This window comes from Chenopodium album, chromosome 14, assembly GCF_948465745.1.
Source record: "Chenopodium album chromosome 14, dcCheAlbu1.1, whole genome shotgun sequence".
In the NCBI taxonomy this organism is placed as follows: domain Eukaryota; kingdom Viridiplantae; phylum Streptophyta; class Magnoliopsida; order Caryophyllales; family Amaranthaceae; genus Chenopodium; species Chenopodium album.
The window spans coordinates 3,379,865-3,397,024 of NC_137847.1; the positions used below are offsets into that span (position 1 = coordinate 3,379,865).

General features: G+C 34.4%; 2 protein-coding genes across 2 annotated transcripts; one reads left to right on the top strand and one right to left on the bottom strand.

The window, feature by feature from the left end:
* Positions 1-2,316: 2,316 nt before the first annotated feature.
* Positions 2,317-5,155, top strand: LOC145579718 (zinc finger BED domain-containing protein RICESLEEPER 2-like). The gene is made up of 6 exons (XM_081636952.1): positions 2,317-2,496; positions 2,574-2,610; positions 2,715-3,176; positions 3,539-3,796; positions 3,920-4,197; positions 4,916-5,155. Exons 1-6 carry the CDS (start codon positions 2,317-2,319, stop codon positions 5,153-5,155), a joined length of 1,455 nt encoding a protein of 484 aa, XP_081493078.1.
* Positions 5,156-10,962: 5,807 nt separating this feature from the next.
* On the bottom strand, positions 10,963-15,303 carry LOC145579863 (polyol transporter 5-like). Its single transcript, XM_081637148.1, has 3 exons — positions 14,647-15,303; positions 12,047-12,667; positions 10,963-11,936 (listed from the first exon to the last, which is right to left on the bottom strand). Exons 1-3 carry the CDS (start codon positions 14,774-14,776, stop codon positions 11,203-11,205), a joined length of 1,485 nt encoding a protein of 494 aa, XP_081493274.1. The 5' UTR covers positions 14,777-15,303; the 3' UTR covers positions 10,963-11,202.
* Positions 15,304-17,160: the final 1,857 nt, after the last annotated feature.

A 17,160-nucleotide genomic window follows, 5' to 3' on the forward strand; every position in this document is an offset into this window, starting at 1 on the left:
CATCTGGTCATATCATATTGGCCACGCCACGTAATAGAATTTGTATTTTTATAACTTTTGAATTTTACTTGTATGGTTTATACTCCGTATTTTTTTTGATCTTGGGTGCATATTGTATTAGGCCTATGAGCAACTGAGCATCATAGCATATTTAGTGTATCATTAGGGGTAAGGAAATCCCCTATTACCAAGCAAATGAGTTGATGGGACTCGAATTCGTAACGTCAAGGTCACAAGGTAAGTTTTCCACTAATAACAAGTGAAACACTTTGACGTTACATTTTAATGATTTTCCTTAGTTTTGAAGTACATGTTGACAGCTTATGCATTTTCTTGGTGACGTCTTAAAATACACTTAGGAGTGTTTGGTTCACCTAAATCGATAAATTAAAGTGTTCATTATCAATAAAATATTAAATCAAAGTTTTATCAGCTCATAATTTATTGATTTGTATTTGCATTTAACTAAGATATAAAGTAGGTGTTCGGCTTCGAACTCATAACCTCACAAACGAATATATGTAATAAGGTTCGAACTTATAACCTCAAAATTATAAGGCGATTCAAAGACGAATCTACATAAATATCTATAAACCACAAAAGCGAGTTAAAGCATGTTATGTGAATAATGTAAAAGTCAAACGGTGTCAACTAATAAAAATGGAGGTAAGACATCTAGTTTAAATAGGATATTATTTGACCTATGTGTGTAACTATTTCTAAGTACTAGCCTTTAGTTTTCGCGCCTCTTAGTTTCTGCTGAAGTCTTCTGTTCTGTTCTCCAATTTGGTTACTTGACTTACTTCTCTCTCTCTCCCCAATCGCCCTCTTCAGCTCTCAAGTGTCGCTTCAGAAAAAAGGTACAATTTTTTTCTTCTCAAAACTACAGTTTATATGCTCTAATTACAATCTTGTTTACTTTGTGTTTCTCCTTGATCATCTACTTTGTCGTTACAATTTTGTAGAATTACGCAATTTGTATTTGCTAAATTTCTGAAATTTTGGAGGTTATGTTGTTCTAGGGTTTTGCAATTTTATTCCAATTTTCTATTTTTCACTTTGTTATGGATGTTTACTTTGATTAAATATGATTTTAAAGCCCAATCATGATATTATCCTTAACCTTGAATAAGATTGTATTTCTCAATTTATTCTGCATTTTTTTTTGGTAATGGATGACTTTTGCAAAGAATTGCGTAAAACATAAAATAAAATTATAAACTTTTCTTTGTGTTGAGCAATACCCATATTCATTTTTGCAAATTAAGATGTCTAAAAAAACCACCATTTTCTTACAAGGTGTATTTTTATCAGGAATTTGTTTTTGTTTTTGGTGTATAACATAAAGAGGCATATAATGCTAATAATGTGGATGAAATTCAGTCTCAAATCTTAGGTACCACCCCCGAGACTGTACCACATCGGTCATTTGCTCGTTTTTACTAAGAACGAACAGCGGTTTTCTGCATCTTTTATCTGTTTCCTGTCACATACATAGTAAAAGAAAATTGAGTTCCATTTTACAGATATTAGTTAGTGTAGTTTGAACAAAGGTTACGGTGTGACAATCAAAATGCTGCTCAAAAGAAGATGATATGTCAGTTGATTTGTAGGGATGTACTGATTAGTTTTGTTCTGTAAATAGGTTTCTGAAGTTTATGAGAATCTGATATTTAGGCTGTACAAGATGGCTCATATGTTACCGTCCAATACACTGAAGAGGCCAGCTGATGAAGCTTCTTCGGAATGTGTGAAGAAACGAAGGGCAGTGGATGAGGAACCTAAGTTTAATGCTGTACTGGATGAGATACTTAATACCTAACTAATTTTTGTAACACTTAATTTACTCTCAGTATCTGGAGTTTTTCATTCTCATTTTCAATCTTGTTAAAAAGAAGAGTTCTATCTATGTTTTTATTTCCCCTCAATGGTCAAGTAGACGTAAAAGGATCTGATAAGCTGATACCATGCTCATTCAGGGAAATTCTTTCTCTAAACAGCCATGTCAACTAATTACACCTGAAGACGAGATTCAGTCTCGAATTGAATCCCATCCACTATGCTCTGTGGAGTCCCTTCAGTCAATAGATTACTGCGATTCAGAAATGGAATTTCATGATGTAGATGCAGAACGGTTGGTAACTCTTCAAAAGTTCACCTTTGATCCTGTCCTATCAAGGAAAGATTTGGCCAAAATGATTATATTACATGAATATCCTCTTTCTATGGTTGAGGACATAGGGTTTAGGGACTTCTTGTGCAAAGTTAATCCTTCATTTGGGATTGCACTCTCAAAACACTGTTGAGAATGACATAATGAAAATCTTCAAATTTGAGAGGTGCATGATATACATCGATTTAGGCAATAGTTCTTCAGGTGAAGACTGTGGAGTTGCTATTACAACAAAAATGTGGATTTCTAATGATGGAAATCGAAGATATTTGGCCATCACGGGACACGTAATTGATGAGGAAAAGACAATCATATATCTTGAGGTAATTTCAGTTTTCACTTTACACTTAACAAAAAGCTGTTTTTATCAAAGCTGTGAACTGTATGTGCTGTATGTTAGTCTCAGTTGCAACCTTATATTTCTCTGCTTGCTGCAGGTTTGCAAATTTGCCATTACCTTGTACAAATGAGTCAATTAGCAAGGTCATTCTAGATTGTTTCTCATACTTTGATGTGATAAAAAAACTGTCAACTATAACAGTTGATAGTTACACTTCTGATGACCAGCTTGTTGACATTCTAATGGAAAAGCTTCCGGGAAATAAACTACTCTTTAGAGAAAAACTTTTTCGGTTACCATGTTTTGCTCATACTTTTACCCTGATTGTGCAAGATGGACTTGATGTGGTTAGGCATGTAATTGAGAAAATACGTAATAGTATCGTGTTTTGGACATCATCACCAGAAAGAGAAAAGACATTTAAGAAAGCTGCTTGTGAGTTGGGTGTAAGCACTACAACAAAGTTGGTGCTTGATGATGGGTTGAATTGGAGTTCAACATTCTTGATGCTGCAAGACTCAATTGTTGTCAAGGATGTATTTTCTCATTTAAGACAGCAGCAATCTCAATACGACTCTTTGCCTACTAAGGAAGAATGGGATTTAGCTATGGAAGTGTGCAATAGGCTGCAATTTCTGTATAATGAGACGAAGGCCCTGTTTGGTTTAATGGAAAAGGTTTTCATAGAAAATGATTTTTCCATTTTTTACCCATTTTCCTTTGTTTGGTTTGTTAAGGGGTGGAAAACAAATTTCCCAAGGGTGGAAAATTTCATCCTTAATGATGGAAAACATTTTCCTTCCCAAAACAAGGGAAGCCACATTTTCCTCTCTCCTCCTTACCTCCTTTTTTTACTTTCCTCTCATTCATCCTTACATTTCCACTCCTATTTTTTATTTTTCTTGAACTTTTCTTGTATGCAACCAAACAAAGGAAAACTAATTTGTAATTGTGTTTTTCCTTGAAAATATGTTATCCATGAAAACTAATTTTCCACTAAAAATGTTTTCCATTAAACCAAACAGGGCCGAAGTCTTTGGCAGACTGTCCTGCTGCTTGCTTCTATTATATGCACTCGTGTTTCATTAAAGAGACTTTAACCGAGTGGCTCGATTGTGAGGCTCCAGTGATTAAAAATATGGCCTCAATGATGGTAAAGAAGCTTGATAAGTACTTGTTTGCAACACATGATATACTAGGGGTTGTGTCTGTGTTTCACCCTAAATATCGATTTTTCTTAGTGGAGCACTTTTTTCCGTTAATTTATGGAAATGAAGCTGAAGGTGTGGTTGAAAGGATTCGCCGAATGTTCTATGATTTATTTAATGAGTACAAGAGCTCCCTTCCTGTGTAAAAAACCAGTAATGAGGGCTTAAGCTTGCTAGATTTGCGGCAAAATCCTGCAGAATTCATGTTCAAGAGGTATCTCAGAGAAATGAAGAAGAAAGAACCTGAGCATTACGAGGTTGACTTGTACTTAAAAGAATATTTCGATCCAGAAACAAAAGATTTTGATATCTTGTCTTGGTGGGATAAAAAGAAGACAATATATCCTGTCTTGTATAAGATTGCGAAAGATGTCTTGTCTATTCCAATTTTCTCAGTTGATGTAGAGAATGCATTTGATATCGGTGATAAGATTTTGGGTGCAAATCGCAGCAGACTGCATCCAACAATGGTTGAGGCATTGATGTGTACTCAGAGTTGGATCAGGAGACGCAAAAACTTGAATTCCTAAGGTAAACCAAGTTAAAGAAAATCAGGAAATCTTATTACTGTTTAGTGTTTTCTACATTGATGTATTACTGCTTTTATATATGGGATAATCACACATATTTTACTTTATGTATTTGCATGCAGTTTCATCTTCAGCTATAAATTTGCATTCACTAGGTGCAAATGTGCAATCTTTGATGATGCTTATGTTGAATGTGGAATAATTTTTTAGGTAAACCTCACTTCTATAGTTCTATCTAAATACTCCTATATTCACGTTGGTATAATTCCCTTGAACTGGATTTGATCACATAACATTGTTTCTCAGGACAAGACTGCAGAATCTAGTGACGACCCTTCAGAGTCACCTAAATGATTGATATCAGAGAATTACTCACTGATAGCTTTTGAATTTTGTTGAAATGTTAGTTCGTTTGTACATGTATGCCTGGTGGTGTCTAGGGAGAAAGAGTTGGATTTTGGTAGAAGCTCGCTGTTAACTGAGTAAACTGGTGACTTAGTACTATTGTAGACCTTATACAACAATAGTAGTGTAGGCACTTGTGATGTATTAAAAATTGGTGTGTTACATACTTGCATGTTTTTCCTTTTCAACTTTCCATCTTTCTCTCGTTGGATTTTTCTTGGGTCCTCTTTTTCTCCCCTGCTCTTTCTGTCGTCTCTAGGATTGTATAGTTGTGGCGGCAGACTGGCAGGTTGGTGAGGTCATGGCAATGCAAAGGTGTCGTGGTGATTTTGAAGGGGTTGGGAATATTACTTGCTGGTTGTGGCCTTGTGAGTTGAGTAGTGTTGACATGGAAGGGCAGAGGGACTTATTGCTAATCGGTGCTGCACTCGTGTTTTTATATGCTTTTCGCCTTTTCTCATTAAAAGGTGAGTCCAAATTGGTTTTTCAAAGAACTTAACAAGTCAGTTTTTTTGATTTTTTGAAAGTAACAAGTCAAATTTACTCGATAAAATGGAATAACTATTTGTTTATGTTTCAAAAAAAGTAATTATTTGTTTAGATTAGGAATGTAAGTTCTATCAAACCCTTTTTTTTTTTTTGTCAAAGGATTCAAAATTTCAAATGCATATATTGAAAAGTTTATAGGCCTATTAAGACCTTTACAAAGCCATGAGCAACACTTGCTCTTATGAACAAAAGAAAACAAACAAACTTAAAAGAAACTGTCTTCTTAGTTATCCAATGAGTGTCGAACTACTTTGTAGGTAGCACCGCCTTGAATCTAGCGAGTTGTAGCCTACATTACATGTTATTCTCGGTGTCCTTTTTCCACCAAGGGTGAAGCGGTGGGTAACTGACAATGGTAGAAACATCTATTAACCTATGGAACTTGAACAACACCAAAGCAAGAAACGAAAAGAAGGTAATAACACGGTAACAAGTAACTTGATTCTCTCCTTCAAAGGAAAGAAGTTCTTGAATGGTAGCATACTATGAACCCCAAATAACATGGGAGCAGCGCACGGATTTAAAATTTTGAGTGTAATGAGTACAAAACCCATTACAGACCTGAAAAAACTAAAACTAAAAGAACTCCAATTAACAAAATTAGAGCCAACTAACAACGAAACAAAACACCAAACCTTCCCGTCGTTCACTTGCAAACTTAAAAAACGAAGAGCTACTAACAAATGACTTTCACCCAAATTGTTCTTCAAAACAAACCCACTACCAAGGACTACAACGAGGAGACCAACTTCTCCAAATCCCAGACATGAAACATAGGTGAAGGCCAAGGCATAACTTCCTCCAACCACCCAAAACCTAGAGTCAAACCCAAAGTAGTCTTTAAACATTGATACAGAATACTTTGTACTGTAAAAAAATACATCTAATTATGTATGATATTGTCATGTGTTTTAAGATTAATTTTCATTTCTAAAATCACAACGATCTATGAGTGATCTCGGATTTTAGAAACCACGAATAAAAATAGCTTCAAGTCATTAGTTAGTTTTAAAACATACTCTGTAATAACTCATTTATGCAAAATTAACTGACATCCGATCACTCGGCTGTATGGAGTATATAATTACTTAACTCAAACCTAATCGAATTCACTCGGTCCAAAATGATTCGATAATCAATGTGAATGTGTAGATTACAATACTCCCTTTCCTTTGTTTCAAATTATATTGCAACACACACTTATTAATGTACAATTTGATTATTAGCAACTCTTATTACAGAGTATGAGTATAAATTACACTCCGTATTATAGAGTAACACCTGTTTTGTTTTTACATTTTACTCCATAGTATGAGTAAATATATTTACGGTCAAATGGAGACATGTGAATACTACTCCGTATATATATATAGTAAAAACGTCAACCACTTAATAATATCACCACGGAGTACGAAGTATTTAACTATGCGTAACACATATTGACAATAGAATCGAAAATGAATACGTAGCAGTGGTGACTGGATCAAAACCAAGAGTGTCATCTTTTTTCCCGCCTCTTCCTCTTCAGCAGCGCAAATCTCTCTCTCAACTCTCAATTCTCAACACATTCCAAAAGCATTGATGAATTGGGAAGCATAAACTTTTTACAAGGTGAAATTCTTTATCTTTCTCTTACACCATTTTATTCCTTCAATTTTACTGCCTAATTATTATTTTCTTGTATTGATATTGTCTGCTCTGTATAAATTCGCTAGAAATTATTGCTTAACTTTTATTAATAATCTGTGCTCGATCTGTATAATTTTGTTAATTTTATTTTTGTGGATTTTTCCTTGATAATACATGGAAAATCTGAGTGATGTTCTGTCATTTTAGGGTTTTCTAGTATATTCGAAAACATAAATTCACAAATTGAAAATTCTCTGTTGAAATTACGGAGATTTTGTGAACCACTGTCTTTTAGTTTTCTATCTTTGTGAATTACTAGTAGCAATTAGGGTTTAAAAAAAAAAAAAAAAAAAAAAAAAAACTTAAAAGGTAGTAAATTACTACTCCCTCCATCCTCATATGATTTCCTAGCTAATATTTTTTAGGTCAAACTTTAAAAACTTTGCCCATAAATTTCCGTTAATCCATAAGTGATTATATGTTCACGTAAGATCTTGTTGGATTCGACACATTAATACATATTTGCATCATTCGACGATTTAATTATAAGCTTGCCACTTGATTTGCATTCCAAGTTTATCAAAGGGATGAACTTATATTTTCTTGTTGTTTTGTAACTATGTAACCTTGTTACTTTAGTTTGACTACTCACTTGGTTTTGATAGTGAGTGTCAATGAAGTCCATATCTAAAACAATTTTATTTATTTATTTTTATCTATGCTCCATGTTGGATTGGCGCTTATTTTTGTTCCAAATTGCTAGACACTAATGTACAAGCTTGGAAATTTCTCTTGTTGCCGTGTTTGCCTTCTAATTAGTAGCCTTGTGCTAAGACAGTACATATAGTTCTTCATAAGGATCGGACTATAACAAAACCCGGTTGGGGGGGGGGGGGGGGGAGTGGGGGACAGACTCTTAGAGTCTTGTAAAAAGGTAGCATCTATAGAGGTTGAAGGTGTGATCAGGGCCCTTTGGGTTCGGCTGAGCTCTCACAGATACACTTTATTGATGAATTTTTTCACTTTACTTTGTTTGTAATGAAGCATATATTGATTTTTGTACTGGTACTTGTAGCTTTAATAAACTACTCTAGGACAGCATTATGCTTCCATAGTTTAGGACTTTAGGATCCTGTCAACATTCAACACTTGGATTTGAAACTTACTTTCGCTTATCCTTCAAACTAAGGTTCATTTGAAACTGTTTATGGTCAATGTTAGTTCCTTATGGTTATATTATTGATTGTTAAAACTTCTAATCTGATTCAACCTGGTAGGTTTGACATGTCTTCTGGAGGGTTAAGCTCTGAGTCTAAACCGGTTGCTGGCATTCAATCTCCTGCCCTAGTCAATGATTCAAAACCATCACATGAGGAAGATGGAGTATCTTCTATGCAAACTTCTGATTTATATAATTTACCTTTGCGTGAACGAGCTGGACGACTTAAAACCATCAATCAGCTTACCTTCTTTCCAATGGGGATAAGGAGAGAATTGGCAAAAGCAATAATTCTACATGACTATCCCCTCTCCATGGTTGATCATATGGGGTTTAAAAAACTCTTTGAAGTTGTTTACCCCTCGGTTTCTCAAAACACACTAAACAGTGATATATCAAAAATCCATGAGTTCAATAGGGATATTTCAATGGGATCGTTCAATGATAATGAGAGCAAGATTGCCATTACTGTAGATAAGTGGATTTCATGTGAACAAACTAAGAGATATATTGCTATTACAGGATAGATAATCGATGATAACTGGAAAGTTGAACGTCGCATGATGAGGTACTTTTATACATAAATCTTAATTCTGTGTATTAACCACCCTTGTTTCTGTGAAATTTGCTTGTTTCTGCTACCTTCTTATATTTGTAATGTAGTTTGTTACTGTGAATATTGACTTTCATATTATACACATTTTGAAGGTTTGTATATGTGCCTTATAAATTTAAAAATGAGTTGATTGCCAAACTCACTGCGGATTGTCTTATTGACTGGGATGTGGCCTCAAAAATCTCTACAATTGCCATTGAATATGCATCTGATGATTCTGATGAGAGACGACTTACTGATATTTTAGCTGATCAGCTTTCCAGTAGCTCTCTTATTTTGGATGGAAAATTGTTGCAAACGAGATGTTTTGCTCGTACTATGAGCTTGTTGGTTAAAGAGGGTTTCGATGTAATTGGAAGTGTGATTGAGAAAATTCGTGAGAGTATCTACAACACCTCAAAGAGAGGAAGATTTTAAGGAAGCATTCCATGAGCTAAGCGCATCTGATAGTGACAGTAAGCTGAATCTTGATTCTGTCTCCAAGTGGAACACAACCTTTCTGATGTTACAATCAGCTCTTTTGCTTAAACCTGTTCTTCTGTCACCTGAAGAAACAGGAGTCTGAATACTTGTGTGTGCCAAGCGAAGAGGAGTGGGAGTTAGCCAAAGAAATTTGTCAAAAGTTGAGACTATTCTATACATTGATAAATTGTGTCTCTAACTATCGTTGTGCAAACCTTTTTTTCTTCGATTTGTGTTCCATCAAAACAGCTATCTCTAAGTGGGTTACCTGCACTAATGAGCTTGTGAGAAACATGGCTTTGAAAATGCTAGAGATATTTGACAAATATTGGAACTCAGTACGGGATATTTTTGCTGTTGCTTCTTGGTTGGTGTTGAGGAATGTTTCAAAGATATCTATGGAGATGGAAGTCAGATCGAGGTGGAGCACATTCGCCAAATTTTCTTTGATCTGTTCAACGAGTATCAAAGTAAAGTGATCCCGGAGAAGACAAATTGTGATGATCATTCTTCTTCTGACCTTGATGTCTTAAAGACTTGTCCATACTTTGAAAAAATGAAGAAGCGTGCAAGGAAGAAGAGAAAAATGGAGCAACTTGATCAGAAACCTGAATTGGATGCTTACTTGGAAGACGATATCATTTATGTTGATGAAAGTGTTGCAGACATTGCTGTTTTGGGTAGGTGGAGGCATGCAAACAAGCCTATCTTGAAGAAGATGGCTAGAGATATTCTGGCTATTCCTATCTTCTCAGTTGCTCCAGAGCACATATTTGATACTGGAGATTACCGAGTTTAGAGTCCACATCGTAGTCGTCTTCATCCAACCATGGTGGAGAAGTTGATGTCCACTCAAAGCTGGTTATGGACTGATATCAATGGTAGATGTAACTTTCTTTTACAGTGCAATTAGTTGAAGCTTACTTGTATGCTTGTGTGATCTAATTCTCTTCTTTTTTGAATATACAGATTCTTATTCGGTAACTAATTCATATTCATGGGGCACAATTGATAATTATACTGTGGTAGAACAAGAGGCTTCTGAAAAGGTTAGTTAAGCAATACTATAATCCTAAAACTCTCTTCTTCTAGAATTAGTTTTTACACTGTCTTAATATTTTATTACTCGTATTAAGAATTTGACATGATGTTATAGTACTTTTTTTTTTTTTATAAAAAAAAAACTATTATAGTGGTGATACCTGTCATTTCTCTATCATCTTATTTAAGTAGAAGTTTGTTAGAAAAACCAATCATAAACCATTACTATTTTACGATATGTGATAGTTATTTCTAAACTTCAATTAAATGTGTATACCTCGATAGAAAACGTGCTTACAACAGTATCCATATATTTATTTCAGGCCAAACCCGCTCAGCCATGTTAGTCAAATGGCTCCCTGTAAATTACTTATCAGAACGTACATGAAAGTTCAAACTTTCCGTTTTCTGGGGATGAAGGATTGAGAAATGAGAACTGAATACCAATGTGTATAATTCTATATGTATCATATCCCATTATTAACTTGCTAGCTAGTCTAAACTATACAATGTAAATGATGTTTTGCAACATGTGAAGTTGTGAACTGACTTACTGACTAGAGTGCCTAGTCCTTTTGTCAAGAACATGAGTTATGGTAATCCCTTGTTTATTTTGAAAATTTAGTATTAGTTCGTCTATTATATCATCATTTTTTCTCTCGTCTCTCACCTTAAGACGTTGATTGGGGAACACAATTGTCATTGCTGGCCTGGATGATTTTGTACAACTGGTTACACAATTTGTGGCTCGTAATCATTCTTTGTCGTAGTGAATAGGCACATTTGAGACTTTATCACTGAAAATGGCATCTAAATTATCAGCCTGTTGGCTACAGAACTACAAATTTACAATTAGCTTGGACTTGATTCTCTACATATGATGTAGAGGTCTTTAACTACTGATACGAACTACCTATTACATTTTGATTCAACGTTACATTGCTAAAAATTCTATGATGTAGTCTAAGTACATGGTACATGGATCATTTGGATCAAATATCAACTACGAGTATTTTTACTATATGTTTTTTCAAGCTTCACTGATTTCTCTTCCTTCATCACTAGTTTTCTTATTTTCAAACAGTTTCCCTATATCCTCCAAATTCTTCCCTTTAGTTTCCGGTATAGCGAAGAAGAAAAACACCGTCGCCAACACCATAATTCCGGCCAAAACAAAGAACATCCCCCCAAATGTTATCTTTGTTGCTATAGTCAGAAATGTCATTGCCACAACCCCACTGACCAACCTATTTACAGAGACCGCCAAACTCGTCCCCTGAGCCCGAAGCCTCGTCGGAAAAATCTCCGATGAGTAGACCCAAGTTATAGGCCCAAGCCCAATTGAAAAAAATGACACATCAGCACAGACAGCGATCACACTCACAACAATAGCCCAACTAGGCTTATGGCCTGAAGCCCTAAGAAACATGGACCCAAGGCCCAAAGTTGATAGGGACACAGCCATACCAACTGAGCTCAATAACAAAAGAGGTCTCCTACCATACTTATCTAATACAAGAGCTGATATCATAACAAAGGTAGCCTTAGCTGTTCCCATGATCACATTGATGGCAAATAGCAGCTTCTTCTTCTTGATTCCAGCCGCGCTAAAGACCTCAGGGAGATAGTAGATCACGGCATCATTCCCAGAAGCCTGCATGAAGAAGTTTATCCCGATGGCAGCGATGAGGATCCGGCGAGTCCCTGGTGTTGGCCTCCAGAGTAGCTCTTTCCATACACTTTGCCCAACAAAGTTGCTTGCTTCTGCCAATTAGTGAACACATTTGACATTATAAACTACACTACTAGAAATGTAAAAAAAAACCAAAATGTATATGTCTATGCACCCAAAGAATAGAAGTATAAAGTATTACCATGAAGTTCCCATGCTCTAGTGATCTCTCCAAGTCTAACCTCAGCTTCTTCTTCATTTTCGGACGTTGCAACCAAGACTGTTTTCGCCTCGCTCAACCTCTTCTTCATGACAAGCCACCTAGGTGATTCAGGCATAAAAAATACACCCAATCCAACACCAATTGATGGAACAACTGCCAACAGGAGCATCACCCTCCAGTTCCAACCATTAGGTATCCCTGAAAGTGCATAATTGACCACATACCCTAACAATATCCCTACAGTTATGAAAACCTCAGGCAATGAGCTCATGAATCCACGTGTCATTGCTGGTGATATCTCAGCTGTGTACACGGGTGCAATCATGAGGGAGTAGCCTACTCCTATACCAGCCACCACACGACCTGCCATTAGGTAAGGGTACGACGGGGCCAGCCCCATGAGCATGGCCCCGGCGAAGAAGGTGCAGGCTGCAAGGACAATGGTGTAGCGCCTGCCAATGAGGTCCGAGGTCTTGCCAGATAGTAGAGAGCCAATGAGTGAGCATACGTTAAGGGAACCTACTAAGATTTCTTCTTGGAATTTACTTAGTTTTAGGTCCTCTCTTATGTACAGGATTGCTCCACTTATTACTCCAATATCTGAAATATTAGAAATAGACATTAGACTGAAACTATACACTCTATAACCAAAAATTAAAACTTTTTACACTAAAGATTAAAGGGTGGTGGATTAATGGAAAAAGACCAGGTTAATGGGCTAAACACTTTGATTATGGGGGAGAAGGGTAAGAGATTCTCATCCTCAAAATATGGCTAGTGAAGATTAAATTTTCAATCTAAAGGTTCGTAGGTGCAGTCCTTAATTCCTTACTAAGGCATCTCCTTAACCAAACAATAACAAAAGAAATTGGATTTGTCCTGTTTTGGTCCGTTTTAATAATCCGGATACAATTTGAATGGAGCGGTGAATAAAGTGAAAACCAATTTTTTACCAATTGTTATGAATTAAGATTTTGAAAATATAAATATTACTCACTCTTGTGTCTATCATTACATATAGAATCAAATAATGTTTAAAATCAATTTTTTTTATTCCTTATTGAATATAATATTTTCTTACTTTTTTCATTCTACAACAAATAATCTATGTTTCCAAAGGAACAAAAATAAATGCAATATTGGATATAATATTTTCTCATTTTTTTCATTCTACAAATCTTTCATTTATGTTAGGAATCTCTAATTTCCTAACGCGTAATATTGTCATTATTATTCTTTATATTTTCTTTATCCGCCACCTCATCATTCTTATCCAACACGTCATCATTCATATAAGATTAAGATTCTGAGTAAAAGAAGAGCCCTATCAGACTGAACCCATCACGGATCAACTTAACCAGGGTTAGGAACTAAATAATTTGGAAGAGTAAGGAAAAAAAGAAAAAAAAAAGTAAGAAAATCTCCTCTTCAAAATTATCCTAGTGGGGTTTAAACCTTTGACGTTATGGTGATGTGGATGGCTAAAGTCAATTCATTTACTACTTGTACATATCTACGAACATTAAATTAAACTTCTTATGTACCTCTGATTTTTTTTTAGTTGTAAATTTGGAATATGTGATGTGGATGGCTAAAGTCAATTCATTTACTACTTGTACATGTCTACGAACATTAAATTAAACTTCTTATGTACCTCTGATTTTTTTTAATTGTAAATTTGAAATATTTTATATCTCACAAATAATATCTCAAAATTACAACTAATAAAATTCCGAGGTAGTATTATACTCCTATATTTGATGGCGCTCTTTAATTTGCCGGGCACAGCAGCACAAATGCACTATGTGGCATGAATCTCATTGTATATTCATGATGTAGTTAGTTGGAATCATCCCAAACTTTTATGATTCACCAGCTTTATCTAAGAAATTACATGAACCAATTTCTTTAGCTATTGCTATATTTTTTTTTTTTTAATTTTTCTTTCACAAGTAAACTTTAATTTTGAACCACAAGATACTATCTAAATTCAAATGAAAAAACTAAAAAATAACCAAACTTTGCGTTTAATGAGAGAGCAACTCGGGTGATTCAACAAGAATTATTCTTTTACACTATCAATTCACAAGTGGTAAGCATTAGGCCTTAACTCGTCAAATATACCTTTTATGTATTTAAAAGAAGACATATATTTTGTTTTTATTTGAGGCTATCCTTACCTTGGCACCTTCCAATCTTCTATACCAATCTTCCTCAATCAACAACTTAAATTTGAGATATTTTAAATCAATCATTATTTCCATGTTTATGGATTCCTTATACCCACACGACTTTACATTTAGGTCTATCATCTTATTGGCATCGGAGAACCATTCTCCTAGCATAATGTAAGTACCTAATAATTTCTCCGCAAAAGTTCAAAAATTTTTATTTTATTTTTTGTGTACCATATATTTATTCATCAGACGAATTTGTCAGTTCGTTACTGTTATATTCAATTTTTGACGTGGACCATCAATAAGTAATGACCGTGTGCACTAAAAGTGAGGCAATGGATCTTAAGTTGGAGTCTCAACACTTTGTACATTAAAAGAGAGATTGTTAGAGAATGAACATACCATAGCCAAGCAAAATCGAGTTGGTCGAAGCCAAGAGAGCACAAGCAAGAGCATATTTGTTCATCTTAACTTTTGGCTTAACAATGACTTCCTTCGTTTTTGAATGATCTCCAACTTCAGTTTTCTCCATTTTAAACCCAAACGACGAGTGCAAGCTCTTGAATACCTCTCTATAGTTTATTTTACCACTTTTATTTCACTATTATATAGGTAGGTTGGGATAGCAGAGTGCATGCCAAATCAATAATAGTTTTTTTTTTTTTTTTTTTAATGAGATAAGATAAATGACATATAATTTGGAAGAGTGAAGTAAATTTTAATTTGTAAAAATGGAAAGAAAAATTATTATCTTAGAGAGAAGGGAGAAAATGTGTGTGAACACTGTTTATTGTACCAATAATAGACATAATAGTAATTAGCATCACAATAGCATGAAGTAAAAAACAGAAAATTTTGTAAAACTTTTAAATTGTGGGATCTGATGCAAAGTGGCAGACTGGCAGTTGCATATATAGCCATGAAATTATTGGCATTTTTCCAAAGTATCTCACCCCACGTATAATTTTATTTTATTTCACTCACTCGAGTACAAAAAATTTAAAATTTAAAAGAAATCATATTTTTCCCTCATATTTTTTCTAAAAAATTTATTTTATGAGGTGGATGGAGTAATTCATTCTAAAAAATTAAAAGGGTCCGATTAATGTGGATTGACCGATTGAAACACAAAGTATTACTTTCGCACTCTTTTGCTTTTGCAGGCTACTTGACTATTGCACTAGACCTTTTCTAATATGTTTTTTGCAAGATTTTTGGTTCAACTTTAAGTGTTTGTATTTTGTAACTTTTTTAAAGTGGGATTTTTAAGTGGTTTTAATTTGGTGAAGTGTAAATAAATGGCCAAGTGTATTTGGGATTTTGTGTGTTATTGAGAATTGTTGCGTAGCTTTTATTTTCATTCTCTAGAATGCATGGAGGTGTCCCCATATATTAGTGTGATAAGGTCATATTACCAAGAAGACAAGAACTTAATGGTGTGTTAATGTGTGATGACAGTTTAGATTGTATTTGACTCAATCAAACTGACTATAGTTGACTATTGGATTAATCGACACGATTCTAAAATAAATCTAAACTGAGTTGTAATACTTGTAGATTCGAGATGACTTTAAATACGGAGTAATGGAGTATATACGGAGTATATGTTTGTTTTTCACTCTTTTAATCTACATTAAAATATCGTGATCTTTGAAATATTAACCAATTATCGTTTGACATTCAACAAGCACGACATTAGGTAGGAATTTATATTTAGATTAAAGTCATTAAGCTATAATATTGTTTATTTGTTTAAATGATTTTAGATTTGGAGGGGAGATGATTAGCGGATCAATGTGAAAATTATTTGAAACATAACCTTTTCTCTCTTTTCTTTAATTTCCTTGAATAATTATTTGATAAAAACAAATTGTACTACGCAACTACGGAGTATTTAGATTCATAAGTTATTTTCAATGATGGACCATTGTGTTTTCTCATTATAATTTCATTAAGAAAAGTTAAAAGAAAATATAATTTATTTTTTTTTATTTTTTTTATTTTATAGCACGCCAGAAATCGATTTTTATTTTTAATTTCGGAAGAGAACACATGAAGCTTCATATTCACTCAACATTTCAACAATAAACTTTTGTGTGGTAAGAAAGATATTGAGGGTGTATGGTTTTGAGAGCCCAGGTTTTTGGTACGTAGAAAGAAATCTGTAACTAGTCCAAACCTCTAATTTTTGAAAGGATCTTGCTAATGAACGTCCCGGGGCGTTGGATAAGCATTTAAAATATTACCAAAAGTGGTATAAATTTGGGAAAGCGTGATAAAATCACGCGTCGATCGGTGTAATTAATGATCATTTTAATTTAATCTTTCCACTTTTAACTAGCTTATCTAACGCCCCCGGGACGTTCGTTAACTTTTGCCTTTTTAAAAAGGGATTGAAAAGCTTATTGTAGGAAGTTAGGAGTTACAAGTATAAGTTGATCAAAATTACTAGTTTACCACCCTTTACCAAAGAGTCTCAACTATTTGCCTTGTAAATTATTCAGGTCAATATCCTTACAGCTAGTCATTTTACTAAAAATATTAGTTATCAGTCTTTCAAATAAAAAAAAAATTAGTTATCATATGAAAGCATTTACAAAATACTTTACACAAATAGTCAAACCATTTGATACAAACAACTTAAAGCTTGGAATCAAGGTGCTCTTCTAATCTTTAAACCTTGGAATCAGGGTGAGTCAATAAGAGATATAAAATTAGACAAGGCTGCTATTTGGGTTCATCTAGATGAGGTTCCCCTGGACTTATGTGATATTAACATCGTTAATCCTATGCTTAATCTGGTTGGAAACTTTCTGAGTATTGATGAACCCCTTCCAGGTTCAATAAGATGTTTGGTTAGAGTAAAAATTCAAGTTCATGTTTTGGAGCCGTTATTTTCTGGTTTTTACTTGAACC

Excerpts from the sequence above, each read along its gene's own strand:
- LOC145579718 (XM_081636952.1), top strand. The coding sequence starts at position 2,317 with ATGAAAATCTTCAAATTTGAGAGGTGCATGATATACATCGATTTAGGC. Across the intron at positions 2,497-2,573 it reads AGACAATCATATATCTTGAG|TCTCAGTTGCAACCTTATAT; the intron begins GTAATTTCAGTT and ends GCTGTATGTTAG. Across the intron at positions 2,611-2,714 it reads TATTTCTCTGCTTGCTGCAG|TTGATAGTTACACTTCTGAT; the intron begins GTTTGCAAATTT and ends CAACTATAACAG.
- LOC145579863 (XM_081637148.1), bottom strand. The coding sequence starts at position 14,776 with ATGGAGAAAACTGAAGTTGGAGATCATTCAAAAACGAAGGAAGTCATT. Across the intron at positions 12,668-14,646 it reads CTCGATTTTGCTTGGCTATG|ATATTGGAGTAATAAGTGGA; the intron begins GTATGTTCATTC and ends CTAATATTTCAG. Across the intron at positions 11,937-12,046 it reads TAGAGCATGGGAACTTCATG|AAGCAAGCAACTTTGTTGGG; the intron begins GTAATACTTTAT and ends ACTAATTGGCAG.